This window comes from Zea mays, chromosome 4, assembly GCF_902167145.1.
Source record: "Zea mays cultivar B73 chromosome 4, Zm-B73-REFERENCE-NAM-5.0, whole genome shotgun sequence".
Taxonomy (NCBI): Eukaryota; Viridiplantae; Streptophyta; class Magnoliopsida; order Poales; family Poaceae; genus Zea; species Zea mays.
The window spans coordinates 170,690,914-170,709,902 of NC_050099.1; the positions used below are offsets into that span (position 1 = coordinate 170,690,914).

General features: G+C 48.1%; 1 protein-coding gene, 1 long non-coding RNA gene, 1 other non-coding gene and 1 pseudogene across 3 annotated transcripts; 2 read left to right on the plus strand and 2 right to left on the minus strand.

The window, feature by feature from the left end:
* Window positions 1-9,846: 9,846 nt before the first annotated feature.
* LOC100217052 (putative RING zinc finger domain superfamily protein) lies at window positions 9,847-11,122 on the plus strand. Its single transcript, NM_001143424.1, has one exon. The coding sequence runs from the start codon at window positions 9,890-9,892 to the stop codon at window positions 10,880-10,882; it is 993 nt and encodes a 330-aa protein (NP_001136896.1). The 5' UTR covers window positions 9,847-9,889; the 3' UTR covers window positions 10,883-11,122.
* Window positions 11,123-12,453: 1,331 nt separating this feature from the next.
* LOC103654050 (uncharacterized) lies at window positions 12,454-13,052 on the minus strand (annotated as a pseudogene).
* Window positions 13,053-13,642: 590 nt separating this feature from the next.
* On the plus strand, window positions 13,643-15,558 carry LOC103654049 (uncharacterized). The gene is made up of 3 exons (XR_002268824.1): window positions 13,643-13,842; window positions 14,443-15,005; window positions 15,245-15,558. It is a non-coding gene; the product is annotated as an uncharacterized lncRNA (long non-coding RNA).
* Window positions 15,559-17,444: 1,886 nt separating this feature from the next.
* Window positions 17,445-17,516, minus strand: TRNAM-CAU (transfer RNA methionine (anticodon CAU)). The gene has a single exon. It is a non-coding gene; the product is annotated as a tRNA-Met (tRNA).
* Between the last annotated feature and the right edge of the window lie 1,473 nt (window positions 17,517-18,989).

Genomic DNA, 18,989 nt, shown 5'->3' on the forward strand with positions numbered 1-18,989 from the left:
TAACTAATCTAGAGCGAGTAGTTACTCCCTTGCTAATATCACCCAATATCTGGTCGACGGGATGATTCCTTTGAATCATCGCTCGAACTTGAGTTGGAGGGGCATGTTGTGCTTCTTCCTCCATAACATGATCATCTTGTGCTCCCCCTTGATCACACGCCTCTTCTTGATGAACCTGTTCATCGTCTTGAGTTGGGGGTTGCACCATTGTTGAGGAAGAAGGTTGATCTTGCTCCTTTTGTTCCTGTGGCCGCACATCTCCAATTGCCATGGTGCGTATTGCGGTCGTTGGAACGTCTTCTTCATCTACATCATCAAGATCAACAACTTGCTCTCTTGGAGAGCCATTAGTCTCATCAAATACAACGTCGCTAGAGACTTCAACCAAACCCGATGATTTGTTGAAGACCCTATACGCCTTTGTATTTGAGTCATAACCTAATAAAAACCCTTCTACAGCTTTGGGAGCAAATTTGGAATTCCTACCTTTCTTCACTAGAATGTAGCATTTACTCCCAAATACACGAAAATATGAAACGTTGGGTTTGTTACCGGTTAGTAGCTCATATGAAGTCTTCTTGAGGAGGCGATGAAGGTAGACCCGGTTTATGGCGTGGCAAGCCATGTTCACGGCTTCCGACCAAAATCGCTCGGGCGTCTTGAACTCTCCAAGCATCGTCCTCGCCATGTCTATGAGCGTCCTGTTCTTCCTCTCTACCACACCGTTTTGTTGTGGTGTGTAGGGAGCGGAGAACTCGTGCTTGATTCCTTCCTCCTCAAGGTACTCCTCCACTTGAAGGTTCTTGAATTCGGACCCGTTGTCGCTCCTTATCTTCTTCACCTTAAGCTCAAACTCATTTTGAGCTCTCCTTAGGAAGCGCTTGAGGGTCCCTTGGGTTTCTGTTTTATCCTGCAAAAAGAGTACCCAAGTGAAGCGGGAAAAATCATCAACTATAACAAGACCATACTTACTTCCTCCTATGCTTAGGTAGGCGACGGGTCCGAAGAGGTCCATATGAAGTAACTCCAGAGGTCTTGATGTGGTCATTACATTCTTGCTGTGATGAACACTTCCCACCTGTTTACCTGCCTGACAAGTTGCACAAGGTCTATGTTTTTTCGAAAGTCACATTTGTTAGTCCTAACACATGTTCTCCCTTTAGAAGTTTGTGAAGGTTCTTCATCCCCACATGTGCTAGACGACGATGCCACAGCCAGCCCATGCTAGTCTTAGCCATTAAACATGCATCTAGACCGGCCTCCTCCTTTGCAAAATCAACTAAATAGAGTTTGTCGTCTAGTACACCCTTAAAAGCTAATGAACCATCACTCCTTCTAAAGACAGACACGTCTACATTTGTAAATAAGCAATTATACCCCATATTACATAATTGACTAACAGACAACAAGTTATATCCGAGTGATTCTACTAAAAACACATTAGAAATGGAGTGCTCGGATGAAATTGCTATTTTTCCTAGTCCTTTAACCTTGCCTTGGTTCCCATCACCGAATATGATTGAATCTTGGGAATCCTTGTTCTTGACGTAGGAGGTGAACATATTCTTCTCCCCCGTCATATGGTTTGTGCATCCGCTGTCGATAATCCAGCTTGAGCCCCCGGATGCATAAACCTGCAAGGCAAATTTAGGCTTGGGTCTTAGGTACCCAACTCTTGTTGGGTCCTACAAGGTTAGTGACAATAGCCTTAGGGACCCAAATGCAAGTTTTATCTCCCTTGCATTTTGCCCCTAATTTTCTAGCAATCACTTTCTTATCCTTTCTACAAATTGCAAAGGAAGCATTGCAAGCATGATAAATTGTAGAAGGTTCATTACTTGCTTTCCTAGGTACATGAACAACATTTCTTCTAGGCATATGATGAATAACATTTTTCCTAGGCATATCATGCACAATAGAAGAACTAGAAGCAGGCATAGCATATGAATCATAAGAATAATTCCTATAAGCATTTCTAGAGAATTTTCTATCACTATAAATGAAAGCATGATTCTTTTGAACACTATTAGCCATAGGGGCCTTCCCTTTCTCCTTGGCGGAGATGGGAGCCTTATGACTTGTTAAGTTCTTGGCTTCTCTCTTAAAGCCAAGCCCATCCTTAATTGAAGGGTGTCTACCAACAGTGTAGGCATCCCTTGCAAATTTTAATTTATCAAATTCATTTTTGCTAGTCTTAAGTTGGGCATTAAGACTAGCCACTTCACCATTTAGTTTTGCAATAGAAGTAAGGTGCTCAACACATGCATCAACATTAAAGTCCTTACACCTATTGCAAATCACTACATGTTCTACACAAGAATTAGATCTATTTGCTACTTCTAGCTTAGCATTTAAATCATCATTAACACTTTTTAAACTAGAAATAGTCTCATGGAAAGTAGATAATTCACAAGAAAGCATTTCATTCCTTTTAACTTCTAAAGCAAGAGATTTTTGGACATCTACAAATTAATCATGCTCTTCATACAAAAGATCCTCTTGCTTTTCTAACAATCTATTCTTGTCATTCAAAGCATCAATTAATTCATTGATTTTATCAATTTTAGTTCTATCTAAACCTTTGAATAAACTTGCATAGTCTATTTCATCATCGCTAGATTCATCATCACTTGAAGAAGCATATGTAATAGTATCCCTAGTGCATACCTTCTTTTCCTTTGTCATGAGGCAGGTGTGATGCTCGTTGGGGAAGAGGGATGATTTGTTGAAGGCCGAGGCGGCAAGTCCTTCTTCGTCGGATGAAGAGCAATCCGAGTCCCACTCTTTGCCAAGGTGTGCCTCGCCCTTCGCTTTCTTGTAAGTCTTCTTCTTTTCCCTCTTCTTTTCTTGATCCTGGTCACTATCATTATCAGGACAGTTAGCAATAAAGTGACCAACCTTACCACACTTGAAGCAGGAGCGCTTCCCCTTCGTCTTGCTCTTGTTGGGATGCTCCTTGCGACCTTTGAGCGCCGTCTTGAAGCGCTTGATGATGAGGGCCATTTCATCTTCATTTAGCTCGGCCGCCTCAACTTGCGCCACCTTGCTAGGTAGTGCCTCCCTGCTACTTGTTGCTTTTAGAGCAATGGTTTGAGGCTCGTGGATTGGGCCATTTAACGCCTCATCAACATATCTCGCCTCCTTGATCATCATTCGCCCGCTTACGAACTTTCCAAGTATCTCGTCGGGCGTCATCTTGTTGTACCTAGGATTTTCACGAATAGAGTTTACAAGATGTGGATCAAGGATGGTGAAGGACCTTATCATAAGCCTGACGACGTCGTGGTCCGTCCATCTCGTGCTTCCACAGCTCCTTATTTTGTTGACCAGGGTCTTGAGCCTGTTGTAGGTTTGAGTTGGCTCCTCCCCCCTGATCATCGCGAATCTTCCTAGTTTACCTTCCACCAACTCCATCTTGGTGAGCATGGTGACGTCGTTTCCCTCATGCGAGATCTTGAGGGTGTCCCAGATTTGCTTGGCGTTATCCAAGCCGCTCACCTTATGATATTCTTCCCTGCACAATGATGCTAACAACACAGTAGTAGCTTGTGCATTTTTGTGAATTTGTTCATTGATAAATATGGGACTATCCGTACTATCAAATTGCATTCCATTTTCTACTATCTCCCATATGCTTGGATGGAGAGAGAACAAGTGACTACGCATTTTGTGACTCCAAAATCCGTAGTCCTCTCCATCAAAGTGAGGAGGTTTACCAAGTGGAATGGAAAGTAAATGAGCATTAGAACTTTGCGGAATACGAGAATAATCGAAAGAAAAGTTCGAGTTAACCGTTTTCTTTTTCTCCTTGTATTCGTCGTCCTTTTGGGGAGAGGAAGACTCGTCGCTGTCGTAGTAGACTATCTTCTTGATCCGCCTCTTCTTCTTCCCGTCCTTCTTCTTTTGACTTGAGCCAGACTCAGTGGCTTTGTCATCCCTCGGCTCATTGAAGATGGACTCCTTCTCCTTATCGTTGACCACCATCCCCTTTCCCTTAGGATCCATCTCTTCGGGCGATTAGTCCCTTTCGTGAAGAGAACGGCTCCGATACCAATTGAGAGCACCTAGAGGGGGGGTGAATAGGTGATCCTGTAAAAACTTGAAACTTAAAGCCACAAACTTGATTAAGTGTTAGCACAATGAAATCAAGTGGCTAAGGAGAGCTCTTGTGAACCACAATTGACACAGTGAGAACAAGCACAAGAGACACAAGGATTTATCCCGTGGTTCGGCCAAGTACAATACTTGCCTAGTCCACGTTGTGGCGTCCCAATGGACGAGAGTTGCACTCAACTCCTTTCAAGTGATCCAATGATCAACTTGAATACCACGGTGTTCTTCTTTCTTTACTCTTTCCCGTTTGCGAGGAATCTCCACAACTTGGAGCCTCTCGCCCTTACAATGAGATGATCACAAAGAAGCACAGATGTAAGAGTGGGAAGAGCAACACACACAATCCTCAAAGCACGAGCACAAACACGCACACAAGTCACAACTTGAGCTCTAAGATCACACACGAAGTTCTCAACTCAAGAGGAGCTCAAATTGCTATCACAACGAATCAAATGCGCTAGAGAGATGTCTTGGTGCTAAGAGATGATCAAAGAATGCTTGGTGTACTCCTTCATGCGCCTAGGGGTCCCTTTTATAGCCCCAAGGTAGCTAGGAGCCGTTGAGAGCAATCCAGGAAGGCAATTCTTGCCTTCTGTCGACTGGTGCACCGGACAGTCCGGTGCACCACCGGACACTGTCCGGTGTTGATTGCTTTCCTGTTCTGGCGCAGTCGACCGTTGAAGTTTTGGAGCCGTTGGCGCACCGGACATTGTCCGGTGCACACCGGACAGTCCGGTGCCCCCATCGGACCGTTGGCTCGGCCACGCGTCACGCGCGGATTGCGCGGCCGACGGCCGACCATTGGCTCACCGGACAGTCCGGTGATTTTTAGCCGTACGCCGCCGTTGAGTTCCCGAGAGCAGCCTTTCACCAGAGCCAGCCTGGCGCACTGGACACTGTCCGGTGCACCACCGGACAGTCCGGTGCACCCAGACTGAGCAGAGTCTTGGCTGCTCGAGCCAAGTCTTTTCCATTTGTCTTTTCTCTGATTCTAGCACTTAGACAAATATGTTAGTACACAAAAACCAATGTACTATGTCTAGAATCATACCTTTGTATTGATTTGCACTTTGTCCACCATTTGGCATAGTTTAACACATAACCATTTGTGTTGGACACTTAATCACCAAAATTCTTAGAAATGGCCCAAGTGCACATTTCCCTTTCACTTGCCTCAATTGTCGCCACCTCATTCGCCATCCTGCTTCTTTTCTCTCTTCCCTCATGCCTCCGCCTACGCGCCACCCCATTCTCGGCAGAGGGCGTGGGAGCATGTGCCTCCTCCCTGTATTCGTCTGACACCAGTCTCGACACCGACCCGCGCAGTGGCTATTGTACGTCCACGAGGACGTTTCACAGCATGCGCGCACCATCGTTTTCGTCGTCGTCGGACGTCTCGTTCGCCTTCCCGGTCTTCGCCCTGTTCTTCCTCCCTAACCTGCTGCATCCGCCCACGATCGCAGCCACGAGCCGACCGACGCTCGTCAACATGGGTACGGAGCGAGTCGGTCTTGCTCTTAGCCTTTCTCCATGTGTGCCGCCGAGGAGGACATGGTGGCACCTGCCACGCTTTGGTTATCTTGGTGATGAGGAGTCCAGGTCTGAGATATTGGACAACCAAGGCCCATAGTGAGACAACAGTCGGCATATGCTACAGAGTTGGTGGTGTTGTTGTGTCGCCTCGACGAGTCCAGGGCTAGGAAGGCACTCGCATTCTCTCGCCCTTCTTGGACTGACGCCTGGTGCGGGTGCCTCTCGGTTTGGAGCTGCTTCGGTTGGGCTTCTTTATTGCTTGCGTGCTCTCTCCCTATATGTATCTAGCGGTATACTACTTATGTCGCCTCCAGGTGACAGGTCTTCGTCGTGTCCTTCTTCGGCAATTGTTGGGGGCCTTCCTCTTCCGAAGGTCCTAAAAAACGTGATTAATATGTTTTTCAGTGTAACACAGACTAATACAGGAGGCTTCGACTTTGGGATGAAAGCATGTGTGATATGGAACAGGATGAACAGGCGTCGAAGCTGTGGCCGAAAAAGCATCGGCTTAGCACAACGACGAAGGTGGAAGATGGAACCGACCTAAAGGAGAAAAGACTACTTAACCCTTGACAGCTTGTCTTATTGTTAGCAGTAAAAGTCGAGGGCATGAATGTAATCTTGTCCGGGCTGCGTCCCGTGCCTATAAATAGATGAACAGTAACATCGTACTGTTCAGGCTACACTGTGATAGCTCTCGCATCACTCTCACGTTCACGCCTTCCGACAAGCCGAAGGTATCAATAAAATATGAATATTATGAGTATTTATTCATGGTTAAATGAGAATGTAAACAATTTATCGATTTATCATCATTATTTACATTCTTATGTGTTACATGTGCCTTCATCTACATTTATTTATTGAAATGATGAAGGCATGTCCTTCGTGACCTTCGTCTGAAGATCATTATACCCAAAAGGAGATAATGTTTCGAAGGACGAAGGTCTTTTATCATTAACAATTGTGTTGTTTTGTTCTTGATGTATAGCATTTGAGAACAAGGACCAACAACAATGAACACGTATGTTCGCCTCTTCCCTTTTTCTTCCTGCTCTACGAAACCTTGGAAGTGGGGGAGACGATGGATGGGGTCCCCGTTTTGCTGCCTATGGTACCCATTCAATGGCTCGACATCGCCTATCTACATGGCCTTTCCCTTAGCACGGTATCGACTCGGTATGCTTCTACCACTTCTATGCACCTGTCGCCCATCCTTCTGTCATTGCAAAAATTATTGTGATGTTCCTCTGTTGTTTTGGGTGTTAGTTTTTTTTGTTGTGCTAAGGACTGGACATAATTTGGGTGTGTTAATACTTTATTTATTGTCTGCACATGGTTTGTGTTCTTCTGATGATGGCTCATGGATCCTACAAAATATGTGTTATGATTTGGAGATCCATGCGGGCACTACCACATGATGCTTGTCCCTTGTGTTCTTGGCTCTTGCACACATTAGGTTGTTTCTAAGACCACATTGGCGCAATAGACTATATGGTGTTTGAGGTTGCTGAATTGGATGGAGCAGTAATGATTTGTCATGCTAACAGTAAAATGAAAGGTTATTTGTTGGTTTTAAACGTTAGTAATTGCTACGAAGTACCATAATTTGTATGGAGCGCATCCAGTTTTTATTGATGGCTGACTTTCGCAGCCACTCCATATTTTGATCTATTTTTATAAGTTTGAGTTCATGTGACTTATTTTAAAAACTTGACCTCACAAACTTCCTCTTATTTGGTCTATGTATGTTGGAATTATGTCATTATATAAACTATGTTCGTTCAGTCAGTCGTTGTGAACTCTTTTTTAATCGCTTTTTGATTGGTCGTGTTGTACCAAGACATATTGAATGGAGTAAACAACAACATCAATTAGTCAAATCAAAAAATATTATGCAGAAAATGGAGACAATCAATAAAAAATCTTAAGATTTTTTTGGATATTTTATATAGATATTATTGTGAGCTGTTGCAACGCACGGAACACCGACTAGTCTCTACTATACTTAAAGCAACAGTTTCAACGGTCGTCATGTGTCATCTTTTTACAAAAAAATCTCTACATTTCTTCCAAATCAAACCCACGTAAAATATTAAAAAGCGGTACAACAGATGTGGTATATTAAAAAACTGTGCAGGAGGTGGGGTTTGAATCCACAACCTGATGAAAGAAGGGTGGAAGACACTGGGCGAAGCTGTCTAACCAATATAACATCATGCTCAAGTTTTATAATATGAATATAAATAGTACATATGTATATATGATTTTTTTTGTAAAATTAAAAAATAACCGTGCCGAGCCGGACCAGCACTATGGGCCGAGGCTACGACCCAAGCACCGCACAACGCTCGCGCCGGGTTGGCCCAGACACTATTAAATGGGTCATGCCTCGGGCCGACTCGCCAAACATGGCTCATTTGGCCATCTATACCTACGCACGATAATGATGGTCCCCGCCTCAGTTACCACCACCTCGTTCGACGTTCTATTTTTTTTCTCTCTCCCCTCATGCCTCCATCTCCGCGCCACCCCATTCTCGACAGAGGGCGTAGGAGCAGGCGCCTCATCCCCGTATTCGTCCGACACCAGCCCCGACACCGACTCGCGTAGTGGCTATTGTACGTTCACGAGGACGTTTCACATCATGCGCGCACTATCGTTTTCGCCATCGTCGGACGTCCCGTTCGTCTTCCCTGCCTTCGCCCTATTCTTCCACCCCAACCTGTTGCCCCCGCCCACGGTTGCAGCCGCGAGCCGACCGACGCTCGTCGACGCGGGTACGGGGCGAGTCGGTCATGCTCCTGGCCTTTCTCCATGTGTGCCGTCGAGGAGGACATGATGGCGTCTGCCACCCCAGGTCTGAGATATTGGACAACTAAGGCCCGTAACGTGGCAGCAGTCGGCATATGCTACGAAGTTGGTGGTGGTGTTGTGTCGCTTCGACGGGTCCAGGGCTGGGAAGACACTCGCATTCTCTCGCCCTTCTCGGACTGACGTCTGGTGCGGGTGCCTCTTGGTTTGGAGCTGCTCCGGCTGTGCTTCTTTCTCCGCTGGCGTGCTCTCTCCCTATATATCTAGCGATATACTACCTATGTCGCCTCTAGATGCCAAGGTCTTTTCGTCGTGTCCTTCTCCGGCAATGAACAGGTATGTCCGCCTCTTCTCTTCCCCTCCTGCTCTACGAAACCATGGAAGTGAGGGAGGTAAGGGATGAGAGTCTCTGATTTGTTGCCTATGGTACTCGTGTGTTCATAAAAAAATATTATGCGAAGAGTGGAGAAAACTAATAAAAAATCTTGAAATTTTTTTGGTGGATAATTAACGTGAGTATTGTTATGAGCGGTCGCAACGTACGGGTAACCGACTAGTAACCTTTTAAACAATACTTTAGAGAGCCATGGAACTCTTGTTAAGGTGGCACATACTTTTTTCGATTCGAAAAGCGCGAAAATTAGGGCCCATTTGGCAAAGCTCTAGCTCCAGCTTCTTTAGCTCCAGATCCTAATCCTCGTAAGGAGCTGATCCTCTTAATTCTCCTAGAAAATCAGAATCATTTTTAAAACCGTTTGGCAAGTAAACTGATTCTTGTGTTCTAAGAGTTGGTGGTCTGTGGCGATTGTCTATTTTACCCTTTGCAGTTCAACTTTGTTACAAACCAATAAGCAGGATACATATACGGAAAAAAATATGAAACAATAACATATAAAATATTCTCATCATAGTAGTGCATAAAATGGTCTCAAATGTTTAATCCATAAATTGGCTCGTTATATTTTTGTCCTATGGCAATTGCGGGTAATTACGATCAAACTTTAAGGAGATGTCCATATTTGGTTGGTTGAGGAGCTGTTTTAAGGGAGAGTGGAGCAGGTTTTTTTAGATACCACATTTCTTCACAAAAACGACTCCCGATCTTTAGGCTCCACACGAGAATCAGTTTAAAAAAAATACTTGTTTGGTACGGCTCCTTCAGATCCTCGCTTAGAATCAGGAGCAACACATCCTCGCGTGCTCGCCCGAACCGAACGAAGAATGTGCGCAAGCCGCAAGCGCAAGGCCAGGCCACGCGCCCACGCCCGTCTCGTTTCCGTTCAGCCCTCACGGCGGCGCCGGGTGTCGGGTGTACCAACCCAACTTGACCCAACCCAATTTTAAAGCGCACGAAAAGTGGGGGAAGGGGAGAAAAAGAGAAGAGCGCAGCGAGCCGAGGCGAGCGGTCTCTCTTCCTCTTCTTTTACCGATGGCCAACGATTCCCTCGCCCACCACCTGCTGCTTCCTCTCGCCGGCGGCTGCTGGTCCGACGTGGAGGAGGAGGAGGAGGAGGAGGAGGCGAGCAACGTCTCCTTCCCCTCGTTCTGGCCGCCCTTCCCCGCTCTCTCGCCGGACCCCGACTCCGACGCAGACAGCTTCGTGCGTCCGCGCATGGACCGGCCCCGGGAGACCGCCGCGTCGTCCTTCTTCGGGCTCGGCTTCCACGACGGGGAAGACGACGAGTGGGCACCAGCCGACGAGGATGGGGAGCTCGGGCTGCCCCTCTGCTGGGACTGCCTGCAGCTGGAGGACCACGACGACGACGACCACCGAAGGTGGGACGTCGGCGTCAGCGACGCGGACGAGTGGGAGCAGGTTGCCGGCCGGGAGGAGGAGGCTGCGGCGGCGGCTGCGGCGCCCGCGGTTCGGAGCCTGCAGTGGGAGGTGCTGCTCGCCGCCAACAGCCTGGGGAGCCTCGTGGTGGACGACGGCGACGACGACCTGGACTCGGGAATCGAGACGTACTTCCTCGACGACGCCGACGACCTACTATTCGGGCAGCTCGCCGCGGCGGATGCGGACCACGAGCCGCCGCCGGGCAAGTGCGGGCGACCGGCCGCGAAGGCCGCGGTGGAGGCGCTCCCGACGGTGGTGGTCTTAGAGGCCGACGCGCAGTGCGCGGTATGCAAGGACGGCGTCGAGGCCGGGGAGGAGCGAGCCCGGAGGCTGCCGTGCGCGCACCTCTACCACGACGGGTGCATCCTGCCGTGGCTCGCCATCCGCAACACGTGCCCGCTCTGCCGCCACGAGCTGCCCACCGACGACACCGAGTACGAGAGGTGGAAGGCGAGGCGGGCCGCCGGCGACGGTGGCGATGCTGCCGATGCCGATGCAGACCGGCTTGGCACGGCGGCAGGTACGGTGTCCTCGTCAGGATACCTTGACGAATGGATAGGCGAAAGGAGCAACGGGCTAGTTTGATTCAGCAATTAGAGCGCGGTGCCGTGTTAATGTTCGGTTCTGCAACCTTGCTGCAAATTCCTTTTTGGTCGGGTTGGAGAGGGATCAAATCAGTAGTGTGGATTGGTTGGTGTGGTGGTGGTTTTCGTAGACAGCGATGACATAACACGGCGCATTTTAATTTTACAATGTGTGTATTTGGATGTGAGATTTAAGGTTATCGGTTTCTTCTGTTCTTTATATAAGGCGGAAAGAACAGTGAAAGAGTAGGAGAAAAAGATCATGAATCGTTTCTATTGAGTATTTTGAGGAACACCCCAAACATAGGGGTGGCAGGACATTGTTTGCACAATTGCACTGTCATCAGGCTTGTTTTTAGAATGTCTAGGAAATACAAATACTACCACTTCCGTTCTCGAATATTCGAATAATTCTCATTCGCTACTTTATTTTTGAATTAAACCGATATAAATAAAAAAAACGAAGAGAGTATTACTTTTTAGTATTCTAGTTCGATCATCAAACGATTATGTGACAAATGAGCAGTGAGAGGAAATATGGAAGACGTTTATGGCGGGGTGTTGGAGCGAGGATTATATGGAGATGTGGAACTTGTAATGGAAAGTTTAGATATGTGGTGGCTTGTGGACGCAACCAGCAGAATCCTCGCGGGCTTCAAAGCCCGCCCAGCAAATGCTCTCAAGATGTACGCCGAAAACGAGAGCGATGCGAGGTACATACATACACTACGAAGAATGGAACCGATTCCCTGGGCTCTCTCTCTCTCTCTCCAGTCTCCACTCCACACTTTGCTTATCCCTTACTGCATTTTTACTTATCAGCCTGGGCCTGTGCGACGAAGACTTGCGGACGCTGCGTTGCCACCTGCACGTATAATTGCTGACGTTGAACACGGACTGCGGTGACGGATGCGTTCGTTGCTCGTCGCTTGCGGGATCTGTACTGTAGGCACGTCGCGTCGGTCGAGACTCGAGACTAGAGAGAGTCGCCGTCCCGCTGCCGTCGGGGTTGGGGTTTGGGTTCCGTGCGCATGTGACCTCGCCCTTGTTTCCATCAGATACTTTCTCTGGGTCCTTTGCGTGTGCTAAAGTGTTGTTCAGTTGGCGAGGTCACAGAGGCCAGAGTCCTGGTATTAAACGTGTCTTTAAGACAAGGGAAGTTAGCACAGCTGCGCAAGAGTATATTTCCTATATATTAAAGCCGGAAGGAAACGCGGCTTGATAGTTGATATGCGTCCACGTCATTCATTCTGATATCAGCCGTAGGATTTGGATCCAGTGAACACGAGCCCACTCCAGGCAACAGATGTCTGCTGCCTCCAGTCCACACCAATTAAAAAAGTCTCCATCTCCCCACAACTGGATTCTTCCAGGCGCTTCTTCCCACTCCAAATTCCTCTCCTCGCGCTCTCCCTTGTCGCCACCCGCCATGCCCACAACTCCGCGAGAACGCCCTGGCTGCTCTCCCCACGCTTGCCCACGCCGCATCCTCTCCCTCCCCGGCGCCCCTACGTCGCGGCTCGCGGTGGCTCCCGCTGCCGCGCTCGCCACACGGAGTAGCGAGGGTGCTACTTACCACCTTACCGGCGTTGGAGACCGAGGTGGCGGCTTTGCCGGACAAGGGTGATCCTCCGCGGGCGTCGCCGCCGCAAAGCAGATGGACGCAGAGAGGATGAATGCCCTGGAACAGATGTTCAAGCGACTGGCCCTCGCCGACGACACGCGCCTGAAGCCGGTGCTCGCCCACATCCCTCCCCTGCATCCTCACTTCGCTTACGTGTTCTGATTATCTGTATGACGGCACATCAAGTAGCACATCAAGTAGGCCCCTTCTGTTCCATCTCCCCATCCACATCTTCACTTTCGTGATGTAGCATAGAGGTCAGCACGCATGCGGCTAGCTCCAAGAGGATTGCATCAGTTGGAGCTTCTTGTGTATCGCAGTTCTCCACTTCGCAGCTCGCACTAACATTGTCATCTCTTGCGTCATCGCGCAAACACCGTGTCCGTCGGTGCTGCCTTCCTATAGCTTTTTGATTCCCCGCCTCCCCCATTCTTCTGCAATACTCATGTCCACGCCCACATCCATCTGCTCGCGCTGCTCTACTTAGCGCGGATGCACTATTGCGGTGTACGACCTTCACCACAGGGATCTTATCCCTGATATCCATTAACGGTTATGGGAAGAAAGGTTGGCTGGTGTGGACCATGCACACAAGTTGCTCGATCGAATGTCCAACTGATTTTTTGGGTTATCACATTCACATAGCTTGCTTGCTGCAAACGACACTGTAACAAATTTGTTTAGATTGTAAAGCAGAGTAGGCTCATGTGGAACCATGTTGATCGAATATCCCAATATTTTTTTGGCTAACATATTTGCATAGCTATACTGCAGGTCTGCAGCACATCTATTTAAATTGTAAAGCAAGATTGACTCATATGGGCCCTACGCGAAACTTGCTCGATCGAATACCCCAAAAGATAATTTTTAGCTAACACATTTTCATGGCTTGCTTATTCAATCCTCATTACTACACCAGCCATCCTTCCTAATGTATATACCTTCACATATATATATTAAATGTTGCAGATACATAGTAACTCTAATTGTGTTTTTGCAGCTCGCTAATCGACCTCATTTAGGAGTCAATTTATGAACCAAACGGCACCTTACTTCTTGGAATTTTTAGGAGTCAATTTATACAGCCTGCAACTTCTATCCAAAAACAGGTATGCTTTACTAATAAACCTAATTTAACATGCTTCTTCTCCATATTCTTCAACAAATTACACAACTTATGAATTTTATGCTTCTTCTCCATATTCTTCAACAAATTACACAGCTTCTGAATTTTTCGCCTGCGATGCTTACCTGGAGAAATGCACAATCACCATGTTTATGTGGTTGGAAGACAGACCTTGGTCCATTATGAGTAGCAGTCCGAAATGATTTGTTTGGTAAATACTTGGCCTTCAGAATGGTGGGGAGGGAGAATTTTTTGTTTGTTGCAATGTTCTAATCAGCTTAGGTGATGAGGCTTTTGTTGATAGTGTAAAGATCTCTGGTGCCCAGACTCCCATTCTGTTTCAACTGGCAGACGACTTCCTAAGATCTGAAAACAATAGAAGTAGGATTGTATTGCTAAACACCTTAGAATTGATCATTTCGATATATAATCTACCTCTGGTTTTTATGCATGGCCACCGAAAGAGTTGCCACTCTTTATCCTGAGATCAATATCATGTCTTCGTCGCCTGTTAATCCATTGCCAATTCAATGCTACATTCACATTTAAGCTATCCTTATTACTTTTGTCTTCTATTTAGTGTTGTATTACACATGCCCTTTTGGTGAGCCTTAAAATAATATAACATGATTTTGAGCATTGCAGTTAATGTCATACTTTTTATGAAAACTTACTCTAACTGCTTTAGACACTAGCTTGATCTTAATTTTACTATGGAACAAGGCATTCATAGATCAATGGTGTCCTCTACAATTTTATTTGGAGACCCTATTCTATTTTGGTGGATGGTAACTTGATATGCTCATTGCAGGTTGCTCAATTTGGTAAAGAGAAGACCGTTTTACGCACTGAGGTTGATCGCGGTTTCACGTTTTATGCACTGAGGTTGATCGCGGTTTCACTGCAGAAATATTTAGCATGCATCCTATGTCATTTTGTCAGCTTTGTGACAAAGGTAGGTAAGTAAGCTTTGGACTATACTGCATGCCTTGCTTTCCTGTTGCATGCGCACAACAACCAAGTGCTCAGATGGCTGGATCTGAATGAATGGCGTCCGACAGAATTGGATTCTTTCATTTTTTTTCCATTTGGTGCTGCCAGTCGGATCTTAGTTTAAGCTAGGATTAATATTTCATTTTATTTTCCCCATTTGATACATGTGTTGCTCCTTTCTGGTGGCTGGCTCGGCCTGGCGCTGCACAACTGTGCCGGTATGCATAATCAAGGCCGATACTATGAGTCCAGCATGTTGTAGCAGTACACGGACCCACAATCCACGAGGAGATGCAATGCAGCAGTATCTCCTTTCTGTTGCTCCCCACCTCCCCACCTCCACTCCCACTGAGCTTTCTAATTGTGCAGTCCAACTCTTAGGTAAGTTTAGAGATAATGTTTTAATTTCCATAGAAATTATGATCGTATGTTGCTGTTGCATCATCTATTAATGTTTATATTCTAATTGTCGAATACATATCAAGTTGCATGGTAAAATATGTACGTTCATATTTGTATTTAGGTCAACTCAATTAGTTATATGTACTCTACTAGCTTGGTCCTCCCATCTGTTCATACATCTGTTCATTGACCACCTTCTTTTCAATCTTTGGTGGCAGCCTGTACTCTACTAGCTTGGTCCTCCCATCAACCATGTTAATTCCCAGGCGCCTCTTGGGAGGTGGGGTTGGGAGCTTCTTATGGTTTGCATTGGATGGATGAAGCAACACTAACTCCTCTTCCCGGTTGGTGGCGTCATGTATTCTGCTACTTTAAACCATATCACATTGACGCATCCCCTACCACCATTCTTATATGTCAAAAACAGGAATTCGCCTCCATACATATTAAATTTATAGTCTAGATTTTTACTCTGTAGACGACTTAATCATATGTGGACTATTAATAATGCTGTGTGATGGCGATTGTTTAATAACCCGTATTGTTGTGCATGAGAAGTTATAATTTTCCAAAATGTTCGTTTGCATGCAGAGTAGTGCCTCTTATCAATTTTGTAATTTACAATTAGGTAATTCTTTAGTATTTCTTAAATAAAAAACGCCTTATGGGTTACATATTGCAGCTCTCCCTCTGACCACACTGGTTTGATCTATTTCAGATTAGTCAGTTGGCAAGTCTTAAAAATACAGAATCAGATTATATATAATATCTAAGTAAAATTTAAAAATCCAGAATGTAATTTTATATCGCGCGCATGGCGCGCTACATACACTAGTATATAAATCATCGGAAGCCAAACCGGGACTCGCACAAAGAGGGTGATGAACGCAGTAGGCCCAAATGCAAATGTGTCCAATAATATTCAAGGTGGGTTTTCAGGCCCAACTAAACCAACATGTGCGTGCTACTGGGCTAAACTTTACAAAGGCGCTGGTGCAACAATCTCATAGCGGGTATTTATTTGGCTTCACCGTTTGCTTCTTCTAGCGAACACATAACACGTTTTTTTTTCTAACTTTGTGACCCTATCCAGCTCTCGGGGGTCCGGTAGACAAGTGGAGTTCGTGCCGTGCGAGTTTCTGAAGAGGTCGTGACGGTAGAAGGAGAAACTTCCCGTCCACATGATACAATAGCAAAAGTCACTACGTGGCCAACGACAAAAGTTTAAAACATTTAACAATCCCCACATGCCACGCATAGTGCTCTTCCTTTTCTTTTCTCTTTTTTTCTGTAAAAAGAAAATAGGAGGAGGACGTGACGAGAGATTCACAGCGCTTCCAACTATTTGTGCCCACATATCTGCACATATGGACGAAGCAAGAAGGAGAAATCTAGACTACTAAGACCACGCGCGGACACACAGCTTCATTAGAGCACTAGTTCGGCGTCTATACGTGCTTGCTTACTGACAGGTGGGTCCTGATGAGTTAGGTTCGCGGAAAAAGGTGCCACACCCACACGCGCGCGGCGCGGCGCGGCGTGGCCCGAACCCGAACGGATAGGGACGTTCACCAGGGCGGCAACGGCAACGAGCTGAGCCCCAACGACGATGGAGGGGATGGGAGTCGCGCGCGGCTGCACGGTGCCGTGCGACCCCTGGACGTGCAAGCAAATTAAAAAGAGAGCGCAAACAAAAGAATGGATAGACCAAGAACCGACAAATCCCAGTGGTCGATCGATCCCGGAAAGCGACGCGGGGGGGCGTGTGGGAGAGTCGACACCGCCGCCGGCGGGCACGGGAAGGCCGGCGCGCGCGCGCGACGCCGGGCAACACGATCGCCGATCGCGGACCGACATTGCCCGATCGACGGGCGCGCCCACTCCCGCCCGCGGTCGGGAAGAAAGAAGTAACCGAGACCCACGGCTTTCTCCAACCGGCGGGCTGTCCGCGTCACGGCGCAGACGTAAGCGCGCGGGCGCGGCTGTCCGCGTCGCCTTTCGAGTCGGCCAGCATTAGCGTCATGATTAACTAATGATAATAGTGCAATGGCCTCGCTGCTCTCCCTGGCTCGACCCAGTCGCTTTAATAGTTTAATGTATGTACCCAAGCAAAGCGACGCTGCCTTGCATCCAACCAAGCTTGCTACGCCTCTGTCGCTCGTGCCACGTACGAAAAGCCGAAAAGGGTTTGGGCGCAGGGCGCTCTGCTCTGATGGCTTGTTGCCCAGCAGAGGCGATTAATAAAGCGGTAAATGATGCATCATGCATGCGACTATGCGAGCAGGCGTAGGATTAATTTGCTCTTTCTTCCTCGACGGCGCCGGTCCGTCGCAGTAGCCAAATAGCCAATCCAACCGGAGCGCAGAGCCGGAGATCGGTTTTCTTAAAAAAGAAAATTGAAAAAAAAAACAAAACAATTATCGGAGCCAGGTTTCGATCCTGGGACCTGTGGGTTATGGGCCCACCACGCTTCCGCTGCGCCACTCCGATGATTGTTGAGTTGCTTGGATTATTGTAGTACACAACGATACTCTGCTAACCTGACAGGGCTGTGTTTGTTTTAGACTTTCTGCTTCTCACTACCCTACCAGCTTATGTATCATTGAGAGGTACTAGAATTGTACGTGTTGGGTTGAGCGACGGTACGAAGGATGAGAACATATACGACACGATCTGGAACAAATAAACCAGGAACGCATGCAGTAAGTAGTAGTACAGCCGCGCGCACGACAAACACGCACAGGGCGGAGGAAGTGCGGGCGCGGCAGGGGAAATGGGCGCGCACCAGCGCGAGCGCGCGCGACACGCGCCGCGGGGCCCCGCCACACGGGCTTGCCGCTCTGCGGCAGGCAAGGCAAGGCCGGGTCGCCGGCGTCCATCCGGTCGTGCGCTCGTCGTGCACCCGTGCGCGCCCGGCATCCGTCCGCGCGGCCTCGAGTGCTCTACGGGTGGGGCGTTGACCCGTCCGCCGGCCTCCCTCCTCCCGCGGCAGCAGAGCACTGCACGACTGCAGGGAGTGACATTGACCCATTCGTGGGGTCCGTGGTTCGGCAGGGGGCGGCAAGGCGAGTGGCTGCAATCATCGCGCCATGGATCCGACTCCGAGCCTTGGCGCGGCGAAGGCAAGTGTTAGCAACACAGATCAAGAAGCCGGGCCAACTGCAGCAACCAAGGCCGACGCTGGAGCACGCACGTCTGGGAGAGTGAGGAGAAGGAATACTAGAATTTGTGGGCCGTCCTGGGTTAATGGGCTGAGCGAAAGTAACTAGTATAAATACCTGAGAGCTGCCTGGAGAAGGGCATGTAAGAAATATACGATACTTGTCTTCTCTTCCAAGTTACAGCCGCCACGGCGTTCTAGCCGGCGTTCTCACTTCTTCCTCTCTTCTGGATCCCTGTCCTATCCGAATATCCTTGCTGCTAACAGTGGTATCAGATTCAGCGATCTTGAATCTCTTCTCGCGCTGGATTCCTCTGCTCTTCATAGCCACTTCACTCGTCTTCGTCGGCGTCAAGTACTGATGAATCCAGAAACTCAGATCATTTTGGATGAGATCGCTCGGCGCTTTGCGGATCACGACGCCAAGTGGGATCGGCGAGTGTCCGAGCAGGAATCGCGTTGGGAGGCGACGTTCGCGGAGTTCACTAGAGGCCAGGTCGATCGCGTTGTGGCGCTGGAGACAGCGTCTAACGTGTTCGAGGATTGGCGTCAAGGACTGGAAGGAGTTGTCGATGACCTGAAGCTGGAGGTGGGCAAGGTTTCACGGTACTGGGAGCGTGCCGTTGTGGACAAGCCAACCTCCGTGGAAGGGATTCTCGCTCCTTCACCTTCGGCGGCGATCTTCGCGCCTTCTCCTACGGCTGCTGGGCGCCCATCTGCCGGATCGCCAGCCACATCGCCCCACGGGCACCGCGTCAACAACCATAACCGGGAGGGTGAATTTGGGTCGGTCACCACCCTTC

Coding starts and splice junctions, on each gene's coding strand:
- LOC100217052 (NM_001143424.1), top strand. CDS start 9,890: ATGGCCAACGATTCCCTCGCCCACCACCTGCTGCTTCCTCTCGCCGGC.